General features: G+C 37.0%; 3 protein-coding genes across 3 annotated transcripts; 1 reads left to right on the forward strand and 2 right to left on the reverse strand.

Annotated features, from left to right (window-relative positions):
* Nucleotides 1-85: 85 nt before the first annotated feature.
* LOC116301605 (BTB/POZ domain-containing protein 1-like) lies at nt 86-2,818 on the reverse strand. The gene has a single exon (XM_031710691.2). It carries the CDS (start codon nt 2,719-2,721, stop codon nt 1,327-1,329), a length of 1,395 nt encoding a protein of 464 aa, XP_031566551.2. The 5' UTR covers nt 2,722-2,818; the 3' UTR covers nt 86-1,326.
* Nucleotides 2,819-4,725: 1,907 nt separating this feature from the next.
* LOC116301606 (protein kinase C delta type) lies at nt 4,726-20,831 on the reverse strand. The gene is made up of 16 exons (XM_031710692.2): nt 20,390-20,831; nt 18,411-18,471; nt 17,633-17,795; nt 17,323-17,354; nt 16,859-16,941; nt 15,779-15,908; nt 14,617-14,714; nt 13,340-13,579; nt 12,666-12,839; nt 11,615-11,706; nt 10,379-10,441; nt 9,728-9,866; nt 9,404-9,484; nt 8,593-8,700; nt 7,500-7,640; nt 4,726-6,990 (listed from the first exon to the last, which is right to left on the reverse strand). Exons 1-16 carry the CDS (start codon nt 20,690-20,692, stop codon nt 6,838-6,840), a joined length of 2,061 nt encoding a protein of 686 aa, XP_031566552.1. The 5' UTR covers nt 20,693-20,831; the 3' UTR covers nt 4,726-6,837.
* Nucleotides 20,832-23,404: 2,573 nt separating this feature from the next.
* Nucleotides 23,405-26,438, forward strand: LOC116301597 (uncharacterized). Its single transcript, XM_031710682.2, has one exon. The coding sequence runs from the start codon at nt 23,486-23,488 to the stop codon at nt 24,533-24,535; it is 1,050 nt and encodes a 349-aa protein (XP_031566542.1). The 5' UTR covers nt 23,405-23,485; the 3' UTR covers nt 24,536-26,438.
* The last annotated feature ends 689 nt before the right edge of the window (nt 26,439-27,127 follow it).

A 27,127-nucleotide genomic window follows, 5' to 3' on the forward strand; every position in this document is an offset into this window, starting at 1 on the left:
CCAAGGTTCAACGGAAGCTTGCTAAGGACCAATCAATGCATGGGAATGTGGATATGACTGAATAAAATATGGGAAAGTAAATGGCTTATTTAACTTTAACATTTTTATTCTCATATCAAGTTTTGCTCCATACATAATTCCATATTTGGATTGCGGGTCTTTACCCTGAGGACAAAGATGGCGAACACTCGTGTTCGTCGGCTGGCGAAACGGCTGAGAGACATTAATGAGCTTGGCGAAGACGAAAAACAAGAAAAAACTACAAAAAATACAAAAAAAAAAAAAAAAAAAAACAAGCTTCTCCCCAGTCCCTTTTTTTAAGACCGAGAAAGAGAACTTTGACACTCATTGTTTGATATGCATCCTCACATTTTATCCCACAGTCCTTTGCTCCATAACGTGGCTACCAATATTAATCGTTATTTAGTCAAATACAGAGTACTCAGTAGACCACACTGAGTATGTATGTATGCGTAGAAATATACTAAACGGTATAGACTGCAACAAAGCTACGAAATCTTAGTACCATAGACCCTTGAAATCATGATTTTAAATAAATTAGGTCCAAGCAGGTTTTTATACATGAAAGATATTGAGAGCCTAAAGTCTAAACTGAATTTCGATCCTTTAATACTATATTTTTATTGTTTTATTGATATCCAATAGTTCCTGCCTGAAACGGTTGGCTTTGACGATATCAGATACGATATCAATTTTTTTAGAATGACATCGTTCAAAATACCAAAAACCTTTTGAAGATTTCAAAGGCTGTAGGAATTATTAGCACAAATTGGAAACCCGTTACAATACCCCCCTCTCTACCCACCTGCAGATCTAATTCCCTAGTGCATACTAATTGTTGCTAAAATTATTCTTATCTGTTTTTGGATAAAATATACAAGATATATATATATTTGCAATAATGAATACAATAATTAATTATAACCCATGTGATAGAAAGTCCAATACAATAGAGTGCACGCCATATATCCGTGATACGATTTCTTGCTATATATGTAACTCTTAATTGTATTTAGTTGTGGACTATATTTAGCTGTCACTGCAAATAGCTAAGAATTCACCCCGGCATGAGCCAAACAAAGACCCGTAAAGGTATTTACTTTTGTTTCTAAGTGTTCTTGGCTAGTAATATACACTTTTTCGTTCAAAATACCTGAGATTACTAGACAATATATCTAAGAACTAAAAGACCAACCAAACCCAAGTATCTATCGTAATGCCTTCTCGCTTTTAAAAAGCTTAAAATGATTAACTGGCACAATAGATGCCGTTGATGACAAAAGCAGAAAGTGTCAGTATTTCTTATCATGGTCTTCTGAATAACAACGAGGGGTATTGGCCTTCCTGTGAAGATGTACGACAGGTTGGTACCCTTGAGTCCAGATACGTAATGACCATATCTTCAAATGCAATAGTAGTTTTACCCTGCTTCCCATGATAGAAATTTGGACCTGATATGGTAGCTTCGATAGTGTAGACGACATCTGGGTCCAAAGGAACAGGCTCATCAAGAAGAATGGTAAATCCATAATAACCATCTGTCTCCTCATCTTCAGTTGGGAAGGTGGAGGAAATCTGTGTTATTTTTTCGTATGTAAATCCTTTAGCACCGAAGAGTCCGCTGACACCATCCCCCGTCTCCTCATCTTCAGTTGGTAAGGCGGAGGAAATCTCTGTTATTTTTTGATCACTCTTATATAAAGCCAGGGTAACGTCGTATGTAGAACCTTTAGCACCGAAGAGTCTAACACCAACGAGGGAGAGGGGGTTGTTGACCTTGAAATCTATTGCTTCCGGAACACCGAAGCATTGCGAAGGGGCATCACAAGGCTTTATTATCGAATCGAACCTTATTTTTGGTAAAAAGACTTGCGATTTTCCTCTTTTCGCATTGCTGAATGAACGCGATCGCGGAACTGTTCCATTAAAAAACTGAGTCAATTCAGTCTCTTCATCCGTTTTCAGAATCCCACTCGGAAGAACCTTCTCTGCAAACTCCTTCTGTGACATCAGTGGAAATCGAATAAGTTTGATCACTTCTTCCCCAAGTACTGCTCTCTTATTCTCCATGCTCTCTTCCAAACCTTGTTCTTTGAGTTTATTCAAGGCCCATTTTTCCACTGCTTGGAATAAAACCACTTCATCAATGGACATGGTGTCTCTACCAAGCACTTTGCACAGCATTTCCTTTGAAACATTCAGAAATGACTCGGAAGACACAGCTCTTTCAGCATCGCTATCCACCATATCCCAGCACTTCTGTTCAACTTTCTCGTTACGTATCTGTGGTAATACGTGGAACACTTCTTCTGGTTTAAGCTCCTTTTGAAGATGTTCCTCACATTTCTCCTTCAGGAATGGCAACATATACTTCTCTGCTAAATAGAGAACATCCAAAACCTTACTTCCAGTTAAGTTGACCTCGTCTGAATAGAAGTATCGTAGCATTTCTTGTAGCCCTTCCTTGGTACAGTCTGGTAGATCGATAGTTCGTCCAGTCTCTGCTGATTCCCCGTAGAACATGGCCTCAAAGACAGGACTACTGATAGCCAGAACGTACTTGTGTGCTGGGATTGTGACTTTGTCTCCATTAGCATCTATCACAGACAACTCTACATCACAGAACGAGGAATTGTTGTAGGCGTACAGATGACGTTCTTTGAAGGAAGATAACTTGGTTTGCCAGTCTGAAGGTTCCATTTTACAGATGTTTCTTAAGTCGTCTTGAGATCCCAATCTATTCAGAGTGACAACACAGGAAAAACCTGAAAGTCGCTGTAACTTTCGCGCAATTCCGTTCTTTCTCCAAAATGAAAGTGAAAGTTACAGGCAAAACAATTGCAAAAACTTGATTGCTACCATTCGTTGTTTAGTAATAATAATAATACTTTATTATTTAATGCATACTGAGATTTTTTCACGCGTGACAAATCGTTTCGCTTCTCTGATTGGCTAAAAAAAGTCGCGAATTTTCTTTCACACAGGGAAATTTGATAAGAAAATCACAGTATGCATGAAATAATAAAGTATTATTATTATTACTAAACAACGAATGGTAGCAATCAAGTTTTTGCAATCTGTTTTGCCTGTAACTTTCACTTTCATTTTGGAGAAAGAACGGAATTGCGAAATATCACTATTTATGATTTAAATAGTGATATTTTTACATGTAGCTTTTAAACTTTTAGCTTTTCGAAGAGAATTTTTTAAATAGAGCAGTTTAGAGCAGAAACTTTGCGAGTCAGGAAGTCCTTGCGAGTTGCGAGTATCATTTCCCCCCTACATACATACCAATCAACTCATGCATATACATATAAATCACACATACCAGTGATAAATAAATAATTAATTCCGTCAAGTCAATTCTTTCTAGGCTTCAATATGTAAATGTTTTGTCATTGTTGCTAATTCAAATATATGTATAGTTTCTAATGAAGCCCGACCTTGCCATTGTAAACGCTTCACATGATATAATACATCGTACAACCGGAAATGTGCCAGATGTGGAGTTTTTGTGGAACACAAAAACCCATAAAACGAGTTTCAAGCTTTTTCCTAAATTCCTTCTGAGCTGAAAATATTTAAAAACGAAGGATCCGCATGTAAAATTGTCATATATATATAGAAGTTATGCAAAGAAATGAAATTTAAAGCAAGGATTTCAGCGTTAAAGGCGCGGTTACACGGAGCAATTTTCTCTGCAACTTGTCTCGCAACGGCGTTACAACCAGTCCACACTGGTAAAAACTGACTGATATTCCGTAGAAATGATACCGTTTGTTTACGGTTGTAGTGTATTCATTTTGGTCAAAATTTTGAAATGCAAAACAAGTTAGCCGTTTTATGATCAAATGATGACACCAGCTTGTTCTGTAACTGTGACGTAATAAGCAAAATGCACCGTTTTTTATTCTTTAATTGTAAATAAATTTCTATTGAAACCATGACACAAATTTTTGGTTTGTGGTTAAACTGTTACGAAGTACTGCTCACTTACGTCTTGTCACAAATCCAAACTCGCAACTCGCAACTGCTTGCCTCGAATTCTACCAACATCCAGATAAAAATAAAGATAAGAGACTATAAATAGATGTAAAAATATAAAGAATAGATATAATAACGTCATCAATAATCAAAAAATAAGTCTGTCTAAATAGCTAGGTAGGTCTTTAGGTTATTCTTAAAAATGCCTATGGAGTTACTGTTTCTTATATCAAGCGGAATACTTTTCCAAAGTCTAGGTGCGTAGACTGAAAAAGTACGTAAACCATACGATTTATTAAGAAATATCTTCTAATACGGGATATAGATCTAAGATGATAACAAGCTAACTTGCACAGTCCAATGATGTTTCTAAGCAAAAAGTGTTATCAAAGACAACTCCAATGTTCCTAACACAGCCTTCTGCGCAGCCGCTGTGAGGCGCTTTCGGTTCCCCAGGCTTTCTTGGACTTCCGGTATAAGAGCGCAATGTTTCAAAGCCTTGCCAAAATAAAAACATGTTTCCGATAACTTAATTTTTATTTTGGTCAGAAGTAAACCCAGAACTCTGTTTTGAAGCAAGATTTTCACTAATTATATTAATTCACTTTAGAAACATTGCGCATGCGCCAAAAAATGGATTATGCCTGAGCCCTTGTCTTCCCCACAGGCCAGAAGAAACGCAGGCTCTGGGTACGAGATTAAAAAACAATGCTACAAATATAAAAAATTTAAAGTTTCCTTTATTTTCTAAATCTACAATCTTGGATTCACTGCACTGAGTATGTATGTAGATATATATGTAGATATATATACATGGTATATACTAGGATAATCAACAAAACTACCAAATCTATAAAACATAGATCCTTGAAATTCAACTTTACAATAATTTATGTCCAAATAGAATACAGCTTTTCGAAAAATGTTGAATACTGAATAGTGCATTCCAAGACTAAAGGGCATTGTGGGTCTCGTTAATTTGAAATAAAAAGTAAATATACAGCAATTAACTCTCTACATTTAGTTAGTGTATTGTTTCAGATGGAATACACTAAAAATAGAATAAATAATTATTATTAATCCTACACTAGACAATGTCACTATGACCCACAATGCACTTCGGTCTTGGAATGCAGTATTCAGTATGCAGTATTCAACCTTTTTTGAAATAGCTGTACACGGAAAGATACTGAGAACAGAGTCTAAAAATTAAATCTTGTATTAATCATATTCAATTCTGTATAGCTTTCGCACGGAATATGTATATAGTATTGTTGGATCAAAAAATTTTTTGCTTTTTAATTCTACTTTTAATCACACCCTAAAATGTCATATTTCATCTCTGATCTCACAGTAAGTATAAACCTATTGTTTATACGCAACAAATTATGTTCTACATTCGAGGAATCCGTTTTCTTCCACATCAAGGGTAATAATGGTCATATATGACATTTTAGGGCAAGCAGTCTATTTAACAAGTCTGAATTCGTGAGGTGTGCTACACAACACATGCAAATAATGCATGTCTAACAAAGCATAAAAAATCCTAATAACCTAGGCCTTGTATTTTTTTCCTCATTTTCTCTAAAAAGGGGAGACCCTAGCACCCTTGCCCGGTGGCCTGCATAGCGGCCCTCTGTAGGGGAAATGTCCAGTAGACCACGTGTCCAAAGTGTACTTGTTATATAGAGTGGTTTTCCTCAGACCGTGAAACAGTTTCTAGTATTTATGATAGTCGTAAAGGGCTTGGAAGGTGTAACAGACTTACATTTAATGTTATCTTTACGATACAGTACTCCGGAATATTCAACTTTTTCCTTAATAATTTTTTTTTCCAGCTTAAATCACGCCCTCTTGCTTCAAAAATTCCCAAAGCTAAATTAAAGAAATATATTCTAAATGTATGATTGAAAGATTCAGTAATTTTCTTCGGAAAGTCAGGAAATGAAGCGTTGGAGTTTGATGTGTAAGAGAAGCGGCCATCATGAAACCTAATTTGCATATGTGAATATTCCGAAGCATGGCTATTGTGCTGTACGTTTGAAATCCCTTTAAGTTTCTGCAATTTCACGGTCTGAGAAGAACCTCTGTGTTACCAAAGAATTGCGAACTGATCTATTGCTTAATAGTCCCTTTCACAGTTCCCTGCGCCATCTTGAAAGTTGAACGTTGATGTCTCTATTCACTGTCTAATAAATCGGTTCACTTTCAAATTTGAACCTTGCAACCTGGACTGAATGCTTTGTGTTTCACCAGTGAACTGATGTGTGGAAAATGGTGAATCATTGTAAGCTCACCGTTCGTCTCGCTTCGATGAAAAGGCATGGTTACCTTTCAAGATGGCGCAGGGAACTGTGAAGGAGACTATTGGTTACTTTACGGTTTGGGAGGTATCGTCAAATTCAACTAAATTGTTATATATAGCGATTTCACTAGGCCCGTAAGAATATTACATGTCTAATAATTCCATTTTTTTCTTTTGTCTTCGTTGACAGTTAGTCACTAATCCTACAACTCTGTTTCATGGGCCAAGTAAAAATCATTCTTGTACGGTGCATTTACTAAATGGTTTTGAGTAAAGAAATGTGACTGTGCTATAAAACCTTTGCACCATCACGTGACGGCAGCCATGTTTGATGACAGGAACAATACAATGGTTTTACATGAGAAAGAATTCAATTCCCAAGAGCAAAGGGATTTTATTCTTCTACCATCCAACCACAATCAGTCCAAGCTGTATTATGGGCGTCGGCATGTGATGGTGCAAAGCCTCTTTATTGATGTATATCAGTAAAAGAAGTTCTAATGGTAGGGTATAATCACGTATACTGATTATCGATGTGCGTTGAAGTACGGGTTGATGAACGAGAATCCTCGGAATTGTGCTTGGTCCATGGATTGCAACAGATCCTTGTCTGTTGGCGTGAATTTTGGAGCCTCCATGGTAAAGTCGGGATCAAAGTTACTAGTATCCTTTGGGTCTTTCTGCGGTGAGAAAACAAATATACAAATTAATAAATGAAAAATGGTCAATAGCGATAGAAGATTCTCCATTTGATAAATAGCTCATGACGGGCAGTGTTTGCAAGTCATTCAATTCCATGAGATTCATTAAGCTGATTAATACCAATGAATAGAATACTCTATTAGATAGCACATGTCGTACAGTTTTTGTCTCGCCCTGTCATATTAGGTTAGTAATGAGATTCATTCAGCTGATTGATACTGAGCAATAGAATACTCTCTGGATGATAGCAAATGAAGGGCAGTGTTTGCCTACATTGTAGGCTGGTATTGAGATTCATTCAGCTGATTGATACCAAGCAATAGAATACTGTTTGGTTGATAGCACTTGATTGGCAGTGTTTGCATGTCATTGCATTCTGCTAATGGGATTCACGACCGAGTGTATTCAGCAACATTCTCCTGCTCAAACAATATCATCTGTTTGATGACTGCATGGAGCAAGGTTAAGATATCATTCTCACACTTACCACTTTAGGCTTGAAAGGAGGTTCTATCTGTCTTGCTTCGAGTTTCGTCCAATTAATTGTCCTGAAGAACTTATGTCCCCTGATGTTGGGATTGGTGCCATGTCTATATCCAAGTCTTTCAATTGGAGTTCTTTCAAACAACTAAAATAGAAATGGTACCGTGTGTGAGTAGAGTCTCTTGTTGGATCTCTCCTGTACTTCGAGGGGTTTTCTCCGGGTTCTCCGATTTTCCTCCCTCTGAAAAAATCAACTCCTAAATTCTTAATGGAGTCTAGATGAAGAAGATTCACTCTGGGGACCGCTGTTAATTCTACGGCATTTGTTAATCTTAACATTTATTTTATTTTTATAAACGAAATATAGGTACAAGGCGAATTTGTCTCATTCCAAATGAAAAACTGTGGAGGGGGTGGGGTGGGATGAGAATTGTAATCATGGTGAGAACTAAACCTCTTAACCATATTAAGCACGAAACTATTGTATGGAAAGGGGAAGGCTCTTCTGGACAGCAAACAAACCTTAGAACGCTTCGTAGCTTGAAACCGAGAGTAGGTTAAATTGACCATTTCCGAGGTAAGGAAAAAAACCGGGTCGATTGTGGGGACCTGCATTGTGGGGACTGTTTTAGGGGACATATTCCAAGATGGCGTCAATTTGTTCCCCTAGGCAGTCCCACAATGCACCACAAGAACAACTACTTCCCTTCAACCACCTCGGAATTATAGCGAATTAGGCACACAATCGTAATTCTAAAACGTTTTTGGGTATGACATAAGTAATCCAGACAAAGTTATTTTAAATAAGGAAAGTCCGAATTCTTACGCCACTCAGTACCTTTCACGTGATTATGTCCAGCAAAAGGACCACACAGTGCTTTCAGTCACGTTACAAGGCAGCCATATTGGTCTACCAAACGATAGAAACTTTCTGCATAGTTTTTGCACAAAAATAGAGTTCAATTCCCGGAGGATTGGTATTGGTTTGGTACTCCAACATGGCCGCTGTGATGTCACTTGAAAACTCCCTGTTGGGAAATCACGGTGTTTACGTGGGCTTAAAATACACTCGAATATCAATTAAATGGAAGTGTTACCTGAACTAGAATCGATACAGCATCATCAGATATCCATTTGGGATAATGGACCTTATCACGACAAATAGAATCGAACAGGTCTTCTTCGTCTTCTCCGGCAAATGGAGACTAAAGGGAAAAACCAGAGAGTAAAGTGAATTAGATATTTTCTTGCGTTCCGGTATCCTAAAAATCGTGCGTTTTGATTGGCTAAGTAAGCGGGAGCTATTTTCTATTATTTCTCAATTGACACGGTTTTCTTTGTTATTCACAAGGCTTTATTTTTGTTATAACCCTCATTATAAATGCGAGGTCAAATATAGTTCGTTATTAACCCGGTTAATAACTATATATAGACTTTGCATTTATAATGAGCAACATCTAATAGAAAACCTTCTCAATTGATAAATAAAATACTTAATTACCTTGAACGTCAACAATAAGCCTATACATCCCTCGGGCCTGCGGCCCTCGGGATGTATATGGCTTATTGCCTCCGTTCTCGGTAATTAACTCTTACTTTCTGCCGGCGGTCCGTTATCACCGCTGTTGTAAGGCTTATGTCATCCGCACGCATGGGAAAACGGTTGTTCAACAGCAAAATAAATTGCCAAACAAGTAAAAAAGTTTAAAAAAAAGTTATTTACCGGCCTTAAGGTCGGTTCGGATAGGGAAAAACTGTGACCTCGGTCTTAAAAACGGACCGACGCATATCACGATCTCGGACACATGCAGTTTTTTCCTATCCGTACCGACATTAGGCTGATAAATAACTTATAGTTTAAATAAGAACTTTTTTTATAATGTTAGTAAAATCTTGAGGAAGGTTTACCTGTCCTATCAACATTTCATAAAGAAGAACAGCAAATGACCACCAGTCCACCGAGGAATCATATTTCCAGTTTTTCAGGATCTGTTTGAAAGATGAAGTGAAATAAATATAACGAAAGCAAACAAACAAAGAAGCAGGAAGTCGAACAACATTTAAGCAATTGTAAATGTGGAAATGCAGGAAGGGTGCATGCGCCACTATAATGCTCCGTCTCTCACCAAGGCGACCCCGGTTCCATTTCCGAGCAGAGCAGAGCAGAGCAGAGCAGAGCAGAGCAGAGCAGAGCACTGGAATACAGGAATCTTAGTACTAACGGATGTATACCTCTGGTGCGATGTAGTCAGGTGTTCCGCAAAATGTCGAGGCTTTCTTTCCATCTAGAACATTCTCTTTGCACATTCCAAAATCTGCTAGTTTGATGTGTCCTTCACTGTCCAACAAGATGTTGTCTAGCTTCAAGTCACTAAAATGAGATGAAAACAAAAGTCTTTTTGATGATGATGTTGGCGATTATTAACTAAAGATGCTTTCGTGCTTGGAATCAAACACGGGTGGCATAGCGGCGACAGAGCTCTATTCCACCAATGCGACCCGGGTTCGATACCCGGACTCAGTGTTGTACGTAAGTAAAGTTTCTCGTTGGTCCTCCTGTGCTTCAAGGGGTTTTCTCCTAAATCCCAATTCCATCATGAAGCGAGGACCACATACAGGACTGGTATTTAGCCACTGCATATCAAGTTCTACGACCACCCAAGAACAAGATTAAGGACTATTAAAAATGTAAGTATTTGTTTGTCATCAATATTTAAAAAAAATCCAGGCGGGATGATGGTGTTGTATTTAGAGATGATGACACTGCAGTCTATACTGACAAACTTAGAAAATAACGGTTTTGAATGCGGCTATCTGGGTTGCTATTGGGGGGCAAGGTTGGGGTAGTGGTAAAACGTTCGAAAATATGCATCAGATAGTTACCGGTAAACAACGCCAAGTTCGTGTAGGAACTCCAAACCACAAACAATTTCTGCAGCATAAAACCTGTAAGAAAAAAAGAAAATTATCAAGTAAGGTACGAACACACGGAGCCATTTTCTCTGCAACTTGTCTCTTTCCTAACAGCATTGCGACACAAGTTGCAAGAGTGTCTACACGATGCAATGGAGACGCATTCGTTGCGAAAAGTAGAAACGAATTCTACTTTTGGCAACAATTACTACAAACTTATCTCGCAGCATTTGTTTCATTTTTAATTCGGCGCTGTAGTTTACACGCTGCAATACTCCATGCAAATGGTGTCGCAACCGACGCAAAACAAGTTGCAGAGAAAATTGCTCCGCGTAATCGCGCCTTTTGGACGCAATTCTTGTAGTGCATGTTACATCATAGCCTGTATGTTGTTTGACAATAACCAAGCATTCCTCATTAGCTTCTATCGTTAGATCAACCAACATGACCGCTGTTCAGTGGTTATCAATACCTCGAGGGATTTTGAGTCATGATTGTGGTTGCAACACGAGAATTATATGTTAGCCGAAGTGAAACTAAGACTAGTAGATTGTGTTCTCTGTAGAGAAATTTAAGGGTCTGATTGTTGAAGAAATTGAAAACGAGTGCACGTAGCGTGTGCAGTTATAAAGCGCGAGGGAATTGGCAGAACGCGAGATAATGCCCTGGCAAAACGAGGAAACATGTTTACCGCGCGCATGTTTCCTCGATGTTTCCCAGTTTAGCCACAAGCGAAACATTGCTGCGTGCAACAAATTTTGCTTCCAAGACGCAAAAAATGTTTTTGCAGTGCGGTAGAAACATTTCATGTTTCCAAGATGCATGGAAATATTGTTTCCCGATGTTTCCTGACAGTTTTGTCACCTTAGGAAACATTTCAGTAGGGAAACATGTTTCCTCGTTTAGCCAGGGCCTAAGTGTTTGGTAAAAAAACGACGTGTAGCAGAGTTCTTCTCAATCCTTGAGTGTTCTAGGAATCCCCAAGTGCTTTATGACTTCACGACACAAAACACTAACCATTCTTTTGATTTCTTTCATAAAATAAAAAGTAGAATAACCGTTATCTTGGACACGAAGGACGAAACAGAAAGCGCTAGGTGTGCTGTGTGTTCCCATAATGCACGTTCTCCCAACCAATCAGAAAACGAGATTGATATAATAGTTATTTTATAACAGATTATTACAGCACACGGAATCGGTCAATACCTCGATCTCCTTTCGTCGAATTTCCCAGAAGATTGAATGTGGAACATAAGATCACCACCATTAAGGTACTCCATTACAAAGAACAAATGATCCTGAAGAAAACACAGAATGTCATTAGGATTATCACAATTTCATTTCTGCGCGTTGACTGAAACAACAGTCGCGGCAGGGGAATCGACCATACCACTGCCGCCAATCAAATAATTTTTTAGAGTACATAAAGATACATGGGGAATTAGTCTCCCCAACAGCCGCTTTCAGTGTCGTCACGCAACGCTTTTTCTCCCCCGAGTAGTCAGGGGAGAAAGCGTTGCGTGACGACACTGAGTACTCGGGGGAGAAGAAGCGTTGCGTGACGGCACTGAAAGCGGCTGTGGGGGAGACTAATGGGGACCATGAAGAGGAATATCGGAAACTACTCTATCGATTTACTAGTCATTGAATAACAGAGGATATTTGACGATTTCCATGTCTCGACCAGCGCGTAGTAAATAAAAACAGTGGTAATGGTCAAGGGCAAGATTAAAATATGAAAGGATGTATTAATATAGAGGTTAAACAAACAAAAAGCCGTGTAGAAGGTGAGAAGAAATGCAGTTTTACTCAGCCCGAGTAAAAGACTGGGTTGAGTTGGATTCGCAGTGTAAGTTGGGACTGTTTTTGTTGACGAAATAGAGGCCATCTTGGAAATGTGTCCCCTCTGCAAAACAGCCCAGCAATACATTACAATGCCAACTTGATCCTGTCTTTTACTCGACATCTAATTCGCTAATAGAAATTCATTGAGTTATGATATGTAATAATAATGTGATTAACAGTGAATTCCACTGAGTGGCTCTTCTTCCACTGGATTCCAATTGGAATTTAGGAGTTGATTTTTGCGGAGGGAGGAAAGCCGGAGAACCCGGAAAACCCTCGAAGCACAGGAGAGAACCAACTAGCAACTGAACTCACATACAACCGCGACCCGGGTTGCATTGGTGAGAGGCGAGCGCTCTCACCGCTACGCCACCCATGCTTCCCTGTAGTCAGTAAGGTGCAATGTACTTACTATCGACTGGAATGCTGAGTGCATGTGAGTTAAGAAAGGATGTCTTGTCGCTAAGGCCAACACTCGACGTTCAACTAACGTACACTCGACGTCATCATCTTCAAGGACGACATCTTTTTTGAGCGCTTTGATGGCGAAATACTTGTTTGCTCCTTTCAATTCGCACAGGAGAACCTGTAGAATTAAAACAGAAGTTAAGGGATGGAACATTAGATAATGTTCATCGGGCGGGTTTCAGGGTCTGATCATCCCAAGCAGTTAGCGGTAAACCTGATGCTAAAGGTCTCCATTCCCAGCTCAGTCCCGGGCGGGGTTTCAATTCACCTTTTCGGCGCTAGCTTGGATTGTGTTGCGGTCACCAAAAAGTTCGGACATTGTTCCGATACAAATTCACTGACTTTAAAGAGAAAATTTAGGTACAGATTTCTTTAGTTAGCTCTCTTAACAGCAGTAAGAAAAGCTTCAATCAAGCTAGAAAAATGATCTTTACTTGTATTTAGAAAACTAACTAAACGAACCAAGTAAATAGTTCATTTAAAGTCAGTACATTTGTACGAAAATTCAAGAATGATGTCCGAACTTTTTGGTGACAGTAACACAATCTAAAACAATTTATACTCCGTGACGGCTAGCGCCGTAAAGGTGAATTGAAAAGTGCATAGAGAGGTTCTCACCTTCCCAAAGCTTCCTTTTCCAAGAACTTTCAATAAATTAAAATCATCTATGTGACATTGTTTCAGATTAAATTTGGATTTGTCTTCCACGTTAGCTCTCGGTGAGACAGCGTCCCACAGCGCTTCATAAATGTCAGCCGAGTCTTCTTCATCTTCGTCGTCGATTGACTGTGACGCTAGCGACTGTGCAAGAGCCATTTCTTGTTGTGCATTGCTAATTTTTTTCTTTCTAACTGCCGCCTTTAGGAAAGACAAGAGAATAATCATTAATTTTTTTAACAGTGGCTCTTTTTCAATTAATCTATAGACCGTTTTCTCAAGGTTGCGTGCACATCCAACTTGACGGGCCATAAAACTGAAAAACGCAAATTCAGTAAAATTGAGAAGCCAGTTTTATATTTAAAGAGGAGAATAGTCGACTTCATGAATTCTTATAGAAATTTTTTTCATAGCAATGCATGATAATACTCGTGTTCTGGTATCGTGGCCCGCCAAGTTCCTTACATTTGGATGCGCACGCAACCTTGAGGAAACGGTCTATTTACAGTCGTTTTAAATATGGCACGCGCGGAAACGTACGATTAACCGTCGTGATACGATGTGGCCACCTCATAAAGGTTCTGCTGTATTGGCTGTAGTATTCTAGTGTTCTACTATCCATTAGAAAATAACTTTTTTAAATCTCGCGTTGATTGGTTGGGAGCGCGGTCTATATGAAAACACACGACATGCGCGCATTTTTAGTTCCGTCTTTCCTATCTAAAATAACAGTCATTGTAATTTGTATTTTATAAACGAAATAAAAAACTTGCTTGCTGTGCTGTGTGGAGTTATAAAGCACTTGGGGATTGGCGGAAAGCTCGAGAAGTGTCGAAAAGCATAGCGGAGTGCTTTTCTTTACAATTCTCTCATGTTCTGCCAGTCCCCGCGTGCTTTATAGTGCAGTTTTCGTATGACTGTGAAAAGCTCAGTGCCGTAAGCGTGACGTGCCGTGACCATGATGCTTTCTAGAATCTTACTTGGCTGATTTTTTTCACGCGCAATGTGATTGGTCTGGCATTGCCGTGACCTTGTCGTGACCGTTTCCGCGCCGTGTTTATGCCGTGTTCCGGGTATTTGATTGGATGGAGAGTAAATTCTCGTGCAATATGATTGGTCTAGCGTATCCCTTGCCGTGTCATGGCCGTGTTCGTGCAGTGAATTTTTGACAGTCATACGAAAACTGCACTAACTGCACACAGCACGCGCGCGTTTTCTATTTCTAAAGTATAGCTCACCTTTGCTTCTTGGACAGCTTCTGATAGCTCCTTTTGATTAACCCCACATAGATTGGGAACATGTTTACGACATTTGTGGTGAATGTTCATATTACATGCTGAGAATATCAAAAGGAAATGACATTATTAGAAGTGATAACAACCAGGGAGAAGTAATAACCCTGCAATAACTTGTCAAAAAAAAAAAAAAAAAAAAAAAAACTCGTTATCGCTTATCACCACCGCAATTACAGCAGTGGTGCAGCTCAACGAGGTCAAACTGTAAGCATGTGAAAGGCACCTCTGGCAGCCGCTATACAGTCCATGTATGACCCCGGAGCACAGCCTTAACCAGTTTGAATTAGTTAGGGTTGATTTGAGAGGAGGGAGGAAAAACCGGAGGACCGGAAAAACCCTTGGAGTCAGAAAAAGAATCAATCAACTCAGCTCATATGGGGTGACTGGGATTCGAACCCTGGACCTCAGAGCTGAGAGGTGAGCGTTTTACCACCATGCCATCCTGACTCCTTTTCTGGGAGGACGTGTGATGTGTGTTGTGGTGGGGGTGGGGGTCGGGGCAGGGACAATATCTTGAGGGAGAATAGACCAATCCTGAATTCGCTTGACTGACCAGGAAACAATGGTTTGAAGGACTCGATTATTTTGTTCATCAAGTTCAACCTCGACATGAAGCCATTGTTTTGTGACCAGTCAAGCAAATTCGGGATAGGTCTATTAAAGACTGAATTAAAAATTTTAATCCTCTAAAATCTTTGAGTCAGTCCAAAATTTCCTTCAAGATATTGTCTCTTTTATTTCAGTTCTTTGATTGACAGTCGTTGAAAATTAATGTTAGTCGGGAAGCAAGACATCAAATGAGGGTTGCACTTCAACAACAATAATATTAGTAAAAACTGTGTAAAAAAGTGGTAACTGTACTGCCATTTCAAATGTTAGTCCTTCGTCAAAGTAAGGACAAAGGACGGTAATGTGTAAACAGTTACAAACTTTTTAAAACCAAGATTTCTTGTTATTCACTTCCACATTGTACAGATTTGGATTATCATTAAGACGGCAAAGTGTCACCCATCCATTGTCTTAATTTTAAACCCAACCCAACTCCATCAATATATTCAAGAGCTATCAAAATAGAAAGAAGTTCTACAAGAATACTTTCTCTTACCTGTACATTTAAGTCCTTGTCTAAAGAGGCCATATAAAAGAGAGCCACAGTGATCACAGAATGTTGGACTAAGGTAGTTGTGCACTTTAAAGATGTGAGGAATATCAAGGTTGAATCTTTCTTTTAAAGTCTGTGAGGAAGGGAAAGGATATATTTGGTGGATGAATACAGGTTGAAAACTTGAAATCATTGCCAAGGTATGGCACAGGGCTTAAAATAACAGAGAGTCAATCTGAGAAATGGAACTTGTTCGGTCAAACATTTTGCTTGCTGCTCATTTTGGCCATCAATGTTTAGCAGGAAACAAGGTATGACCATTTTATCCATAATTTTACATTTAATTTATCATGTCTGAATGCGAAAGCCTCAAGGATACTAAGGTATGACCAACCTAAAACTAATTTGGCTGGTTATCATGACCAGTGATGGACCAACCATTACTTCAAGCCCTGATGGAATGTCCAAGCTTCCAATCACATACTACAACTTTCTGCTAGAAACTATTGTATCCTTTTTTTCTTTTTTGACAATTTACTGTGGCTTTAACTTATCAAAGACTGGCAATATAGAGGGTACCTGTAGGTGGTGCCATTGCTTGTCAGTCTAAGCAAGCAAAAAGGCCAGCAATAAGGTGACCATGGAAACCAAGCCAGCCGTCCCTCTTCCCCCGATCCTGTCACACTGAATTCAGAGAGATTTGATACTTGCCTATGAGACATAATAGACCCCTTGCAGGATATTCCCAATTTGCAGCCTAATTCAGAGGACAAAGATAAAGAACCTCACTCTCATGAGAACTGAAGTTCATTGTTTTGTCCTGTGAGTTGAATGGCTCTGATAATTGCTGAAACTGGTCTATAGGAGGACAGTGGAAGCAATAAAAACCAGCTCATAGAACAAGCTCTGGCACACCTCTAATAGATAAAACAAGCAAGCAAGCTTGCAATGCAAAGCTGGCAAACAGGAAGCAATAGTACTGAACAAACAGAAATTTGTGCATGACCACTATGACTAGCCGCTGACAAATAATGTACAGTAGTAAAATGATTGCATCATGAAAATGGCCTATCAAACACTAACCCCATCTTCTAAAGCTCCTCTTGATCCAGTACAGTTGTGAAGGATCTTGTCATGGCATTTCTTATGACATGTTAATTGACAGGCTAAAAAAAATTGTTAAAAATAATTTGAAAATGGTAGCTCGGACAAATATATGCATACTGTAATAACTTTGTTATTTATCTTTTATATTTTCCTATTGTTTTATTTTTTGTAAATAATGGCTTCCATTCTATCAATGACAAAAAAATAAATAAATAAATAAAAAAATTCCAAAAGAGTTCATGCATATGGATGGCAATTAAACCACTATATTTTCATTGCAGCTTAGCATTGCATGAGACATTACAGTCGCAACAGCTAGGGAAATTGGGCAATAGATTACTAATTATAAATGGTACTGCATATGAAACAATGGTTCACTAGGTCACTAGGGTGTAGTTAGGCACACCATTTTTTTTTTGAGTATAGCTACTGTAACTAACCTCTGCACTGGTATCCCTGTTTATTAAAACCCCTGCAAATCGGAAAGTACATTATCATTTAATATGGTGCTGTGCATAGGTTTCATTGAACATTAATTAAGATGTTAAATTTTATTCCTAAAATCACAAGACTTTGGGACAATGACCCATCATTAGGGAAAGAGAAAAAAGTTCCTGTTATTCAAGCACTAGAGTATGCTTAACAATTCCAACAACAATCGGCTCTTTTAGCGTGCAGAAATATATCTATTAGCTCTAGTGTGCATGATATTTATGATATGCACTGTTGTGATCAGGAAATCCAACTTACCATAAGAATTCCCGACAGAATGCACAAAAAACTGGCTGTCGGAAAAACCTAGCGACGAACCGATGACCCCTGACAATGTGCTCCTTTTGTTTTCGCATGGCTCCTCTTCTCCCTGTGAGCCCACTGTGGTTCTCATGAGGCTTGCCTTCTTTGGTTGGATCATCTAGATGTGTTTATAACAAAATCATTAAAAACAAACATCTTCAATCATTACCAAATTTAATTTCTTTACTTTAAAAATTTCTTTTATTTGCAACCCTTTAATGTTAAATAAAATGAAGTTTTGAGTTTTCAATGAGTTACACAGATGATCAAAATAAAATAATCTTCATTTTTCAATCTATTGGATCAAGACATGATTATTTACATTATCCATTTTAAAAATTTGAAGAAGAAAAAAAAAATTCAAAGTGTTCACTGGTAACATGCCATCTTTGTTTTGCATCAAATGTTGTCATAATATTATGTTATTAGTTTACTGTACTTGAATGTAAGCCAATCTCCACATGAGGTGGCACGACAAGCTACCGTAATTAAGAACAGCATTTTATAAAGTTTTAAATTAAAGTGAAATACACTTAACCCTGGGACACAAACCCTTAGGTTAAATAAGTAAAATTTGGTTCCTGATCATTAATTAAGAGCTATAAATGGGTCCGGACATTTTAAAAGAACTTGTCAAATTAAGACAAGCAAGGAGTCGAGCTAGCAAGGTATTAATTATGTTTTCCATTTTGGCATAAAACTATGTGTACTCATTGCATATTAATGGACTTACCTAAAACTTCAGTAAAATGACGAACTTGAACCAGGAGATGACCACCGGGCTGCAAGTTCAGCTATTAAAAGAAAACAAATTAATAATAATGAGAAAGTATAGAATGCTAAATTTAACAAAAACCCAGTTATTTGATTTATGATGATGGTAAGCTGGCACTACTGGCTGAGAACCTGTAAAAAACCTGTGAAAATCATGTGAAATTTCAAAATTACAGAGATATTTTTCACAGGTTTTTACAGGATTTTCACAGGTTCTCAGCCTATAGTGTGGTGCGTATGATATCTGGAATGTAATTTACAGTATACTGCAAAATCCAGCATCTTCTAAAAGTGTTTTTTAAAAAAATTATCATAGCAATTAATTAATTAATTATTGGGAATAATGTGCAATGACAAAATGAATAATATATATCAGATTATATTATGTCTAGACTAGATTTTATCATGATAATATAGAACTCTATGTACTAGATGGAGGGAAAATGCTAAATTTAATTTTTCTTAGCTTGATTGGTTGCAAACTAATTTAATCTGTGATACATGGATAATCTTTGATAAATTAAAGTATAACCATGTAGTGTGAACATACAATATTTACATGTACTGTGGTAGCTATATGTAGTAACATGTTTGAATAAATCAATAATACAAACTTATTCATAAAACACAATATGAAAATCATAAACAATATATATCTCATGTTATATGTTATTAGAGAAAATAATTTTATAGAGGCACAGTTATATGATAACAAGACCATGCAAATAACTTGTTTTAATGTTTTTCATTTGTACAAAATTCTTAAAGAATTTTTATACTTCGGTGGTGTTTAGTGAGGTGTGTCAGTGATCATAGTATATAATATGTGGCTAGACAACATGAGTACATCATATATTTACAGATATCAAAATATACTGCATAGGTTAACTAATTACAAACATGGTGTTTTGTTGACGATTACATGATCGAAAGGAATTCGAAATTATGTTTAAGAAATAGCATTTGATTACCGCAATGCATGGATTACCATAATCACAATCATCACATATCAAAAGAACAAAATCATCAATAATGCCAAATAAATACATACAATGTACTGTAGTGCAAAAATGTTTTTCGTTACTTTGGAGATGACAATGAAATCCAGATTAGTACTGAAAGCACAAAATATAATCAAGCTTAATTGTCTCAACGTATTTAATGCCTAATTATGATAAACAAAGCTTGTCTCAACGTATTCAATGCCTTATAATAAATAAATCCAAAAGGATTATGCATATAATTTATGCATATATAAGATTTGATAAGCATTTTATAATTTGCAATAACAATTGCTTAACTTTGTTATACACCAAATCGAAATATGGCAACCAATTTGAATAACTATTATTCTGCACTGACAAGCGACTGACTAGCCTCGTGTTCACGTGGAAACTTAAAAGCATTTCGAAATATAGAATAATTAAGAGAAGCCATTATAGAAATAATATTTCTGATATTTTAAAACATTGCAAAGTATATATTCAACAAATCGAAAGGGATTTGCAAATATATAACTTATATTTTTTGAAGATAAGCTTAATAAAATGGAAAGTCAAATATATATGAAGCTGATTTAAAATCATAAGGTGCAATTATATTATATTTAACTTGTTTTAACATATGTTCTCAACAATATAGACTTTTAATTACTGTATACAGGATATCGCCATAACAATTATCCTCTCAAACCACAGAAAAATCCACTGTAAAATGCCATACTATTGTAAAAACCATGAATGCTATAAAATGCTGAAGTGTACTGTATATAAACAATAATGGCAAGATTACAGTACACGCTTGTGCATGTAACTTTATATTCTCTCCTTGACTTAAAAATGGCTGACAAAAAAAACAAGAATATAAAATTATAGATAGCATTGAGGTAGTTTTAGTAAAAAGGAATGGATTATTAAGGAATTAATTTCTTGGACTTACCCAAACACTAGAGTATCCCTCGCGTTTGCACTGGTCCACTAAAAATTGAACTCCTATTGTTACTTCCCCCAAAAATTTATCCGGTTTTTCTTTAACGACGATTGTTATAACTCTTCCTTCGTAGTTATGAGTATCGAAACACTTGTTCCAATCCGGAACAAACGTCTTTTTCTTTTGAACTAGACTAATGCCCTGTCCTGGAGTCATTACGGCTTCCTTGACATGTACAGCACAGAACGGATCAAACATTTTCCAATCTGAGGCCGGTTTGACTTCAATTAATTTCACTCTGATGAAGCCCATTTTTGCTCGATCTTTTCGAGGAGGATCCTCGGACGTAGTTTAAACCCTGTATAAATTCTCTAGTGATTCGCCAAGCTCAGAGCGTATTTATATTGTCCTAAAAACCAACCGAACGTATAAAATTTTAACAGGTAATGACTTCACCACCCCAAAAATGTGAACTCGTGACTAATAAAATCATTCATATATGGCTCGAAGCACCTTATATGGCTTAATGAGTATATTTATTCCGGTGTTGTGTGACGTCAAAAAGAGTAGTGACTCAGCTATTGACGTCACGTTATCAACATTGACAGTAAACTATATTAAGCTCTTATTGTTTTTACTGTGTTTCTTTTTATCATTTAAACAAATTAGTCGATGAGAAGATATCAAATTAACGCTTGAGAGATTTTTGCTACATTTGTGTAGAATTTGACTTCTCTAGTAATTGAATTTCGTCTCCGGTATGTCTTCCGCCTATTCGTAGAAGCTAACGGAATATAATATTTGATGTATTGAACTTCCGCATAGTGCCTAAGGACATGTTTATTTTAAATTGCTAAAACAAACGACGAAGATGTTGAATTTTGGCTAGATTACTAGATATATAGTGGTGGTGGTGTGGGTAAGGGGAGGGGGGGGGGGTGTACGGTTGGTCGCTGACAAGTAATGACTACCCCCCCTCCCCAACTACGACAACACTAACCCTCTTGCCCATCCATGCTTACGATCATAACCTTTGTATATCCTTGATCGCTTAAGCGACTCAATACAAATCGTAAAATTTTATGACTGGCTGATTTGTCTTCCTTCCGCCGGCCACTGTGACAAGGCTTCAGCTGCGCCCACTTCCACTACGGCAACGTATATTGTCTTAAAAGTGTTAATTGGTAAGCCCTTCCTGGCCATGACCAGCGATGTGTATCTGGACGCTGCCACTCTCAGCTCTTCTCATTTGTTATCGGTTTTTTTCTGGTAGTTATGTCGTACGCCAGCTTTCGAATTCATGATTGACTTTTTGTAAGGTCCTTCCTGGACGTACTTCTTATCACGAGCAAGGCGTAACTGGGTAAATTTACTTTCTTTTACACTCTAGTAAGTATATCCAGTAAGCAATTGGCATTCATTAAACAATGGAGCCTGATATATAGCGGTTTTAATTTCGTATGATCAATCGCGAGTGGGAAAAATTCAAGTGACGTACACGTACGGCAATAGACCTATCCCGAATTCGCTTGACCGGCCACGAAACAATGGTTTCAAGTCGAGGTTGAACTTGATGAACAAAATAATCAAGTCCAGTCTCAACTTCAAACCATTGTTTCGTGGTCAGTCAAGCGACTTCGGGATAGGTCTATTGGCGTAAGCCTTACGTAGCGGACGCACCTATCTTACCGTAACCGTAACCGTAACCGTACCTAAGCATTGTGGTTTAATCAAAATACTGGAAGGCCGTTTCAGTGTTGTGTCATTTTCACTGCATCCCGTACCGTGCACGTGCTGCATGAGTGACGGGTTTGTATTTTTCCTCTCATACGAAAGTTGCTCTAAAGAGTCTAATGAGGATTGCTGTAAGTTTTTCTCATCATTGTCGGCTCAACAGTTCTTAAAGGGTGTAGTTTGACAGGGGATACGTCATACCAGATATAAGTTCATTTTACATACTAGTAATAATGATGTTGACTTTTCAGTAACGAGCTGGTTTCGATATTCAACCTCCAAATTCTCTTTTTGCTTATTATTGTAAAAATATCTTACTTATCAGGACCTTCTTGAAAATCACATTTATAAGTGAAGAAGCTTCCTGTTAAAATATGAATGTAAACTGATAAATACGATTTATTGCTTACTTGATCCTGAATTACAGTCTTGGTCTACCGGAAAACGTTATTGGATTCCGGTACGGAATATTTACACAATAGAGGAACGATACAGGCTTTCCATTATCTTTTCAGATCAGAACACAAAGCCCCGATATACCCACAAAACAAAAAATTAATAAATTAAAAATAAGCAAGGAACAGAATAGAGAAAGATGATAACTGAATAATAACAATGGGGGGGAAATGATAGTGATGATGATGACCATCGATTATATGATAATAATCTCATCTCGGGTTCAGGATTTTTGTCACTTGGACATTTTGATCATTGTTCCCTGTTTCTACGTTTCTCAGTAAAATCAAAAGCAGTTGAAAAGCAACCACCATGCCGACAATACACTTTTTTTTCTTACAGTAATGATGAAAAGGTAAATTATACACCGTGAAAAGATGAAAAAACTTACTGACATTTCGGACGCTAGTCCTTCGTCGGAGTAAAAGAGAACTAGCGTCCGAAACGTCAGTAAGTTTTTTCATCTTTTCACGGTGTATAATCTACCTTTTCATCATTACTATTTCATTAGAAACACCGACGCAGCTCACACTAGTTTTTAGCTAGTTATCTCTTATTTTTTTTTCTTAGTAGAGGTGACACCGGATGTGCACTCATGATACTAAATTAACTGCGCGTGTGTCAAGGTGTGTTTATTTATTTCATTTCATTGATTTAATTTTTAATAAAAAGAATCAAAATTTTCTAATTATGAGCTTAACATTAAAGTGACGTAATGGACAAAATTATTCATTTCAGTGAATTCAGGGGCTAGTGAAGTTCAAGGAAAGTAACGTCATAAGAGTTAACCGAATCAAAAACACTACTTGGGTTTCCTGTGGAGTTACCCCGGTGCATTATGGGGAAAGTGATAGAAAATTTTCCTTTTACAGTAATTTTCTTTTGGAAGTAATTTTTAGAACATCAACAAAAAAAATGGGAAACGAGCCTCGTAAACTCATTCTCCACATTGATGTCAATAATACGATCCTCGTGGGAGATTCTAAAACCAAGTTAACAGTCTTAGAGGGGGTCTTAAATGAGTACATGACTGAAATAACTTGGGGTAATGTTGATGAAAATGGCTCATGGATTCCAACTGAGGATCCAATATCCACAAAACCAACAAACTTAGAAGCCCAATCTTACTACAAATACGCCGAAAAGAAGTTTGAAATGGCAGGGAGAGAAAGACGGGAGTTCAAAGAGCATGTTAGGAGGTTTACTCTTCACGATGTAGGGAAACGATTTCGACCACACGTCGAGAAAGTCAAGGAGAATTTGAAGTTCAAAGGGAATTTATCTGAGAGTGAATTCCAAGTTCTCGAGCCGTTATTTATGAAAGAAGAAGATGGACTTTATTATCGTATCATTCCATCTTATTTTAAACTGCTAAATCATTTGTTGGAAAATAATAGGGATTTTGCAGTTATTCTTAGGACTTTTGGTGGAGATGGTCAAGTTGCTCTTAATGCAACTAAACTTTACACAGAAAGTTTGCACCCTGACATACAGTTCCCCTCTTCTAAGAATTTCTCAGTAAATTTGAATCCAGGGGAAATATTACCTTTTGATAAGGGAATGCTCATAAGGACGACCAATGGTAGGGAATTGTCCACATATGAGGAAATTTATAAAGAGTTCAGTACGTCAATTGGAGTACAACTATATCAGGACAGTTATGATTGGTGGAAAAAGAATGACTTTGCAAGTTCAGCTGGAAAACCGTTGCTGGTTGACGTGAAGGATTCATCGGCACATCATATTTTGTTTGACGACAACATCAGAACGTGGGATCCTTGGGATAACATAGTTAATCTTCTTGTCAAGGAGGGACGGCATTTTAAGACTCAGCACAGCCAAGAATACCTGGATGGGATTTGTATGTTGAGGACTGATCTTTTTGAAAGCATTCTGAATGAAGATTACTTTATTGAAAAAGTTAGCATGTGCGAGGCAAACTTCAATCAGTATCTTTCTAAATAAATTATACTATTTGTTTTTGCTATTTGAGATATAACAAGCACGTTGATTGGCTAGCTTCATATGACATTGCACAGAAATGTATTACTTATGTACTGGAAGAAAAATTTTGATGCCAATACAATAGCTAAGGCCCGGTTCAGACGTCGATCTTTTGCCGTGTCGAATTTAATTGGAATTGAAGTTGACTCAAATTCATTAAAATTCAACGTCCGTTTCACACGTCGATTTTAATGTTGCCGGTCGCAATTGACAAAAACCAAAAACCGCTGAAATCTTGAGCCTTTTTAATTTATTCATTAGATTCGACTCGACAATAGATCGACGTTTGAATCAACGCCGGTCTTTTGCCGTTTCGCGCGACTCGAGCAGTCGACTTTAATTCTTTGCTGACCTTAATTAAATCTGTCAATCTCAATTGATTCAAACGTCACTCTTCTCATGCACTAAATGTAAATAATTAGATTCGACGCGACAAAGGATCGACGTCTGAACTGGGCCTAAGATACATCATATTTGTAATTCGAAGTTGCTTTATAATCGAATGTCTGTACCCCATTATTTTTAAGTGCCTTAATGAATTCACATTCATCATTTATTGTGTATATATGAACTAATACTGTTGGTAGTAGAGCATAACTTGGAAACTGTGCCAGAAAATTGGTGTCAGACATTTGTGTTTATTATTTATTTCATTAGCTTGCAAAATTCATCATGAAAAATGAAAATGAAATTTTTATATTTTATTTATATTATAATTATTTGTGATAAATTCAAAGTCGTTTGTCTTATGCTTTCTACTGTAGAATAGAACTGGAGGCATATTGACAGGGCTTAAAATAATGGCTGGTCTGTGTACAGTCTTTTGCATTTGCAGGTGCCAGTCTATGGAACACATAAGGAAAATTACAAGGGAAATTAAAACATGTACTAATTTTGATCACTTTAAAAAACTCTTAAAAACATTTCTGTTCCATGATGCTTACAATTTGTAATATTTCTATTTTAAATTTTTAGTGATTGTTGCATATGTTAATTTTTACAAATGGACTGAACATTTTATATATAATATGCTATTAATATAGTTTATAATTTTTCACCTTCTTAGTTTTTTTAAATTGAAATTTTATTTGTATTTTAGATTTAGATTTTATTAACCGAGCGGGAGGTCCGTACGGGATAATCTTGACCGAGGTCGGAATGTACAGACCGAGCGCAGCGAGGTCTGTACCCCACCGAGGTCAAGATTATCCCATACAGACCGACCAAGCTCGGTTGATAAGAGTTTTATTATATGACCACTTTTCATTGAAAAGGACAAAATGTTTTCGCCCTAAGATTAATATGCGATCAGACCGGTTAATGCCGGAGAATCTAGACCAGTCCGCGATGCGATCTATCCAATCAGATTGCTCGATTTGCTAGTGTCCAGGCTCTAAGATTCACGGTCATATAATAATTGTTTTTATTAATATTTTTTCCTAAGTTGTTAAGTGCTATAGAGTTAATGTATATAGCACTATAGAAATTTGATAAATTATTATTATTATTTATTAGCAGTGTCTGGCCAGAATTGGAACTTTTTTGGTCAAATCGTTGCCCCTTCAATCATTCAGAAATAAGATAGAGTGCAAACAATTAATCCATGAAACACTAATTACTAAATAGTTCAAAATAGTGCTAATTAAACAATAAGAAATAATGGAATTTGCATGAAATTGTGCTATTTAGTATTACTAAAGTTTTACAGTTATATTGTTTGCACCCTATGAACAAGCTAATCAAACTAATTTGGCCACTGATCATGAACTACGACTAATGGACTATTTATTCAAACCCTGTACATTATATGTGTGCACTGCATGTAACAGTAAAATAATAACCAATAAATCCTTTTCAGACCAAGTGTCATTCTCCAGAGAATAAGATACTTCGTGTTGAGTTGTATCCATATTCATGTGTCTTCTTATCCACCACCAAATACATATAAACAAAGAAATGCTACTCTAGGAAATTACTCTAGGTAAAAGGACGTTTAAATTCCAATACAGGATGGTAGCTATTACTGGCATATGGAAACCAGCAATTATATTCTTGTGGTATATGTGATGTCATAGCTGCCATTTTGATTGACTTTGACAAAAGATTTGGTGGGGCAACATCTTTTGTCCTTTTATTCTCGTGGAAAGAGATGCATGCTAGCAAATTATAAAAAAATTTTTACTAGAGAGAGAACCCCACCCTTCTCCTGTCAGTAGTACAAGGTCATAGGTAGGATGTTTCATATATAAATATATATATATATATTGAAGTAATCAGTGAATGCGTTTCTAAAACCACCAAAGAAAAACAATGTAGTTGAATCTGTAAGTATGAAAAGTTATCTAATATTTTATCAACTTGCCTCCCAATGATATGAGTATATGTGTACGTTATATGCAACTTTTTACTAGTGAAATCTAGATTTAAAAAATACTTGTATTTTGTTCTCTCTTTCATTTTTCTTTCCATTGATTTTCTTCCATCATCATCATCATCATTATTATTATTATTATTATCATTATATATTTCTATTATTTATTGACAAACTGTTAT

Source organism: Actinia tenebrosa, unplaced genomic scaffold (assembly GCF_029948245.1).
Source record: "Actinia tenebrosa isolate PJP-AT-01 unplaced genomic scaffold, QUT_ActTen_1.0 PGA_scaffold3__52_contigs__length_22856419, whole genome shotgun sequence".
In the NCBI taxonomy this organism is placed as follows: domain Eukaryota; kingdom Metazoa; phylum Cnidaria; class Anthozoa; order Actiniaria; family Actiniidae; genus Actinia; species Actinia tenebrosa.

Excerpts from the sequence above, each read along its gene's own strand:
- LOC116301605 (XM_031710691.2), bottom strand. The coding sequence starts at position 2,721 with ATGGAACCTTCAGACTGGCAAACCAAGTTATCTTCCTTCAAAGAACGT.
- LOC116301606 (XM_031710692.2), bottom strand. The coding sequence starts at position 20,692 with ATGGGCTTCATCAGAGTGAAATTAATTGAAGTCAAACCGGCCTCAGAT. Across the intron at positions 14,715-15,778 it reads ACAAGGACTTAAATGTACAG|CATGTAATATGAACATTCAC; the intron begins GTAAGAGAAAGT and ends TGATATTCTCAG. Across the intron at positions 7,641-8,592 it reads CTGTATCGATTCTAGTTCAG|TTGTTTGAAAGAACTCCAAT; the intron begins GTAACACTTCCA and ends TTTCTATTTTAG.
- LOC116301597 (XM_031710682.2), top strand. The coding sequence starts at position 23,486 with ATGGGAAACGAGCCTCGTAAACTCATTCTCCACATTGATGTCAATAAT.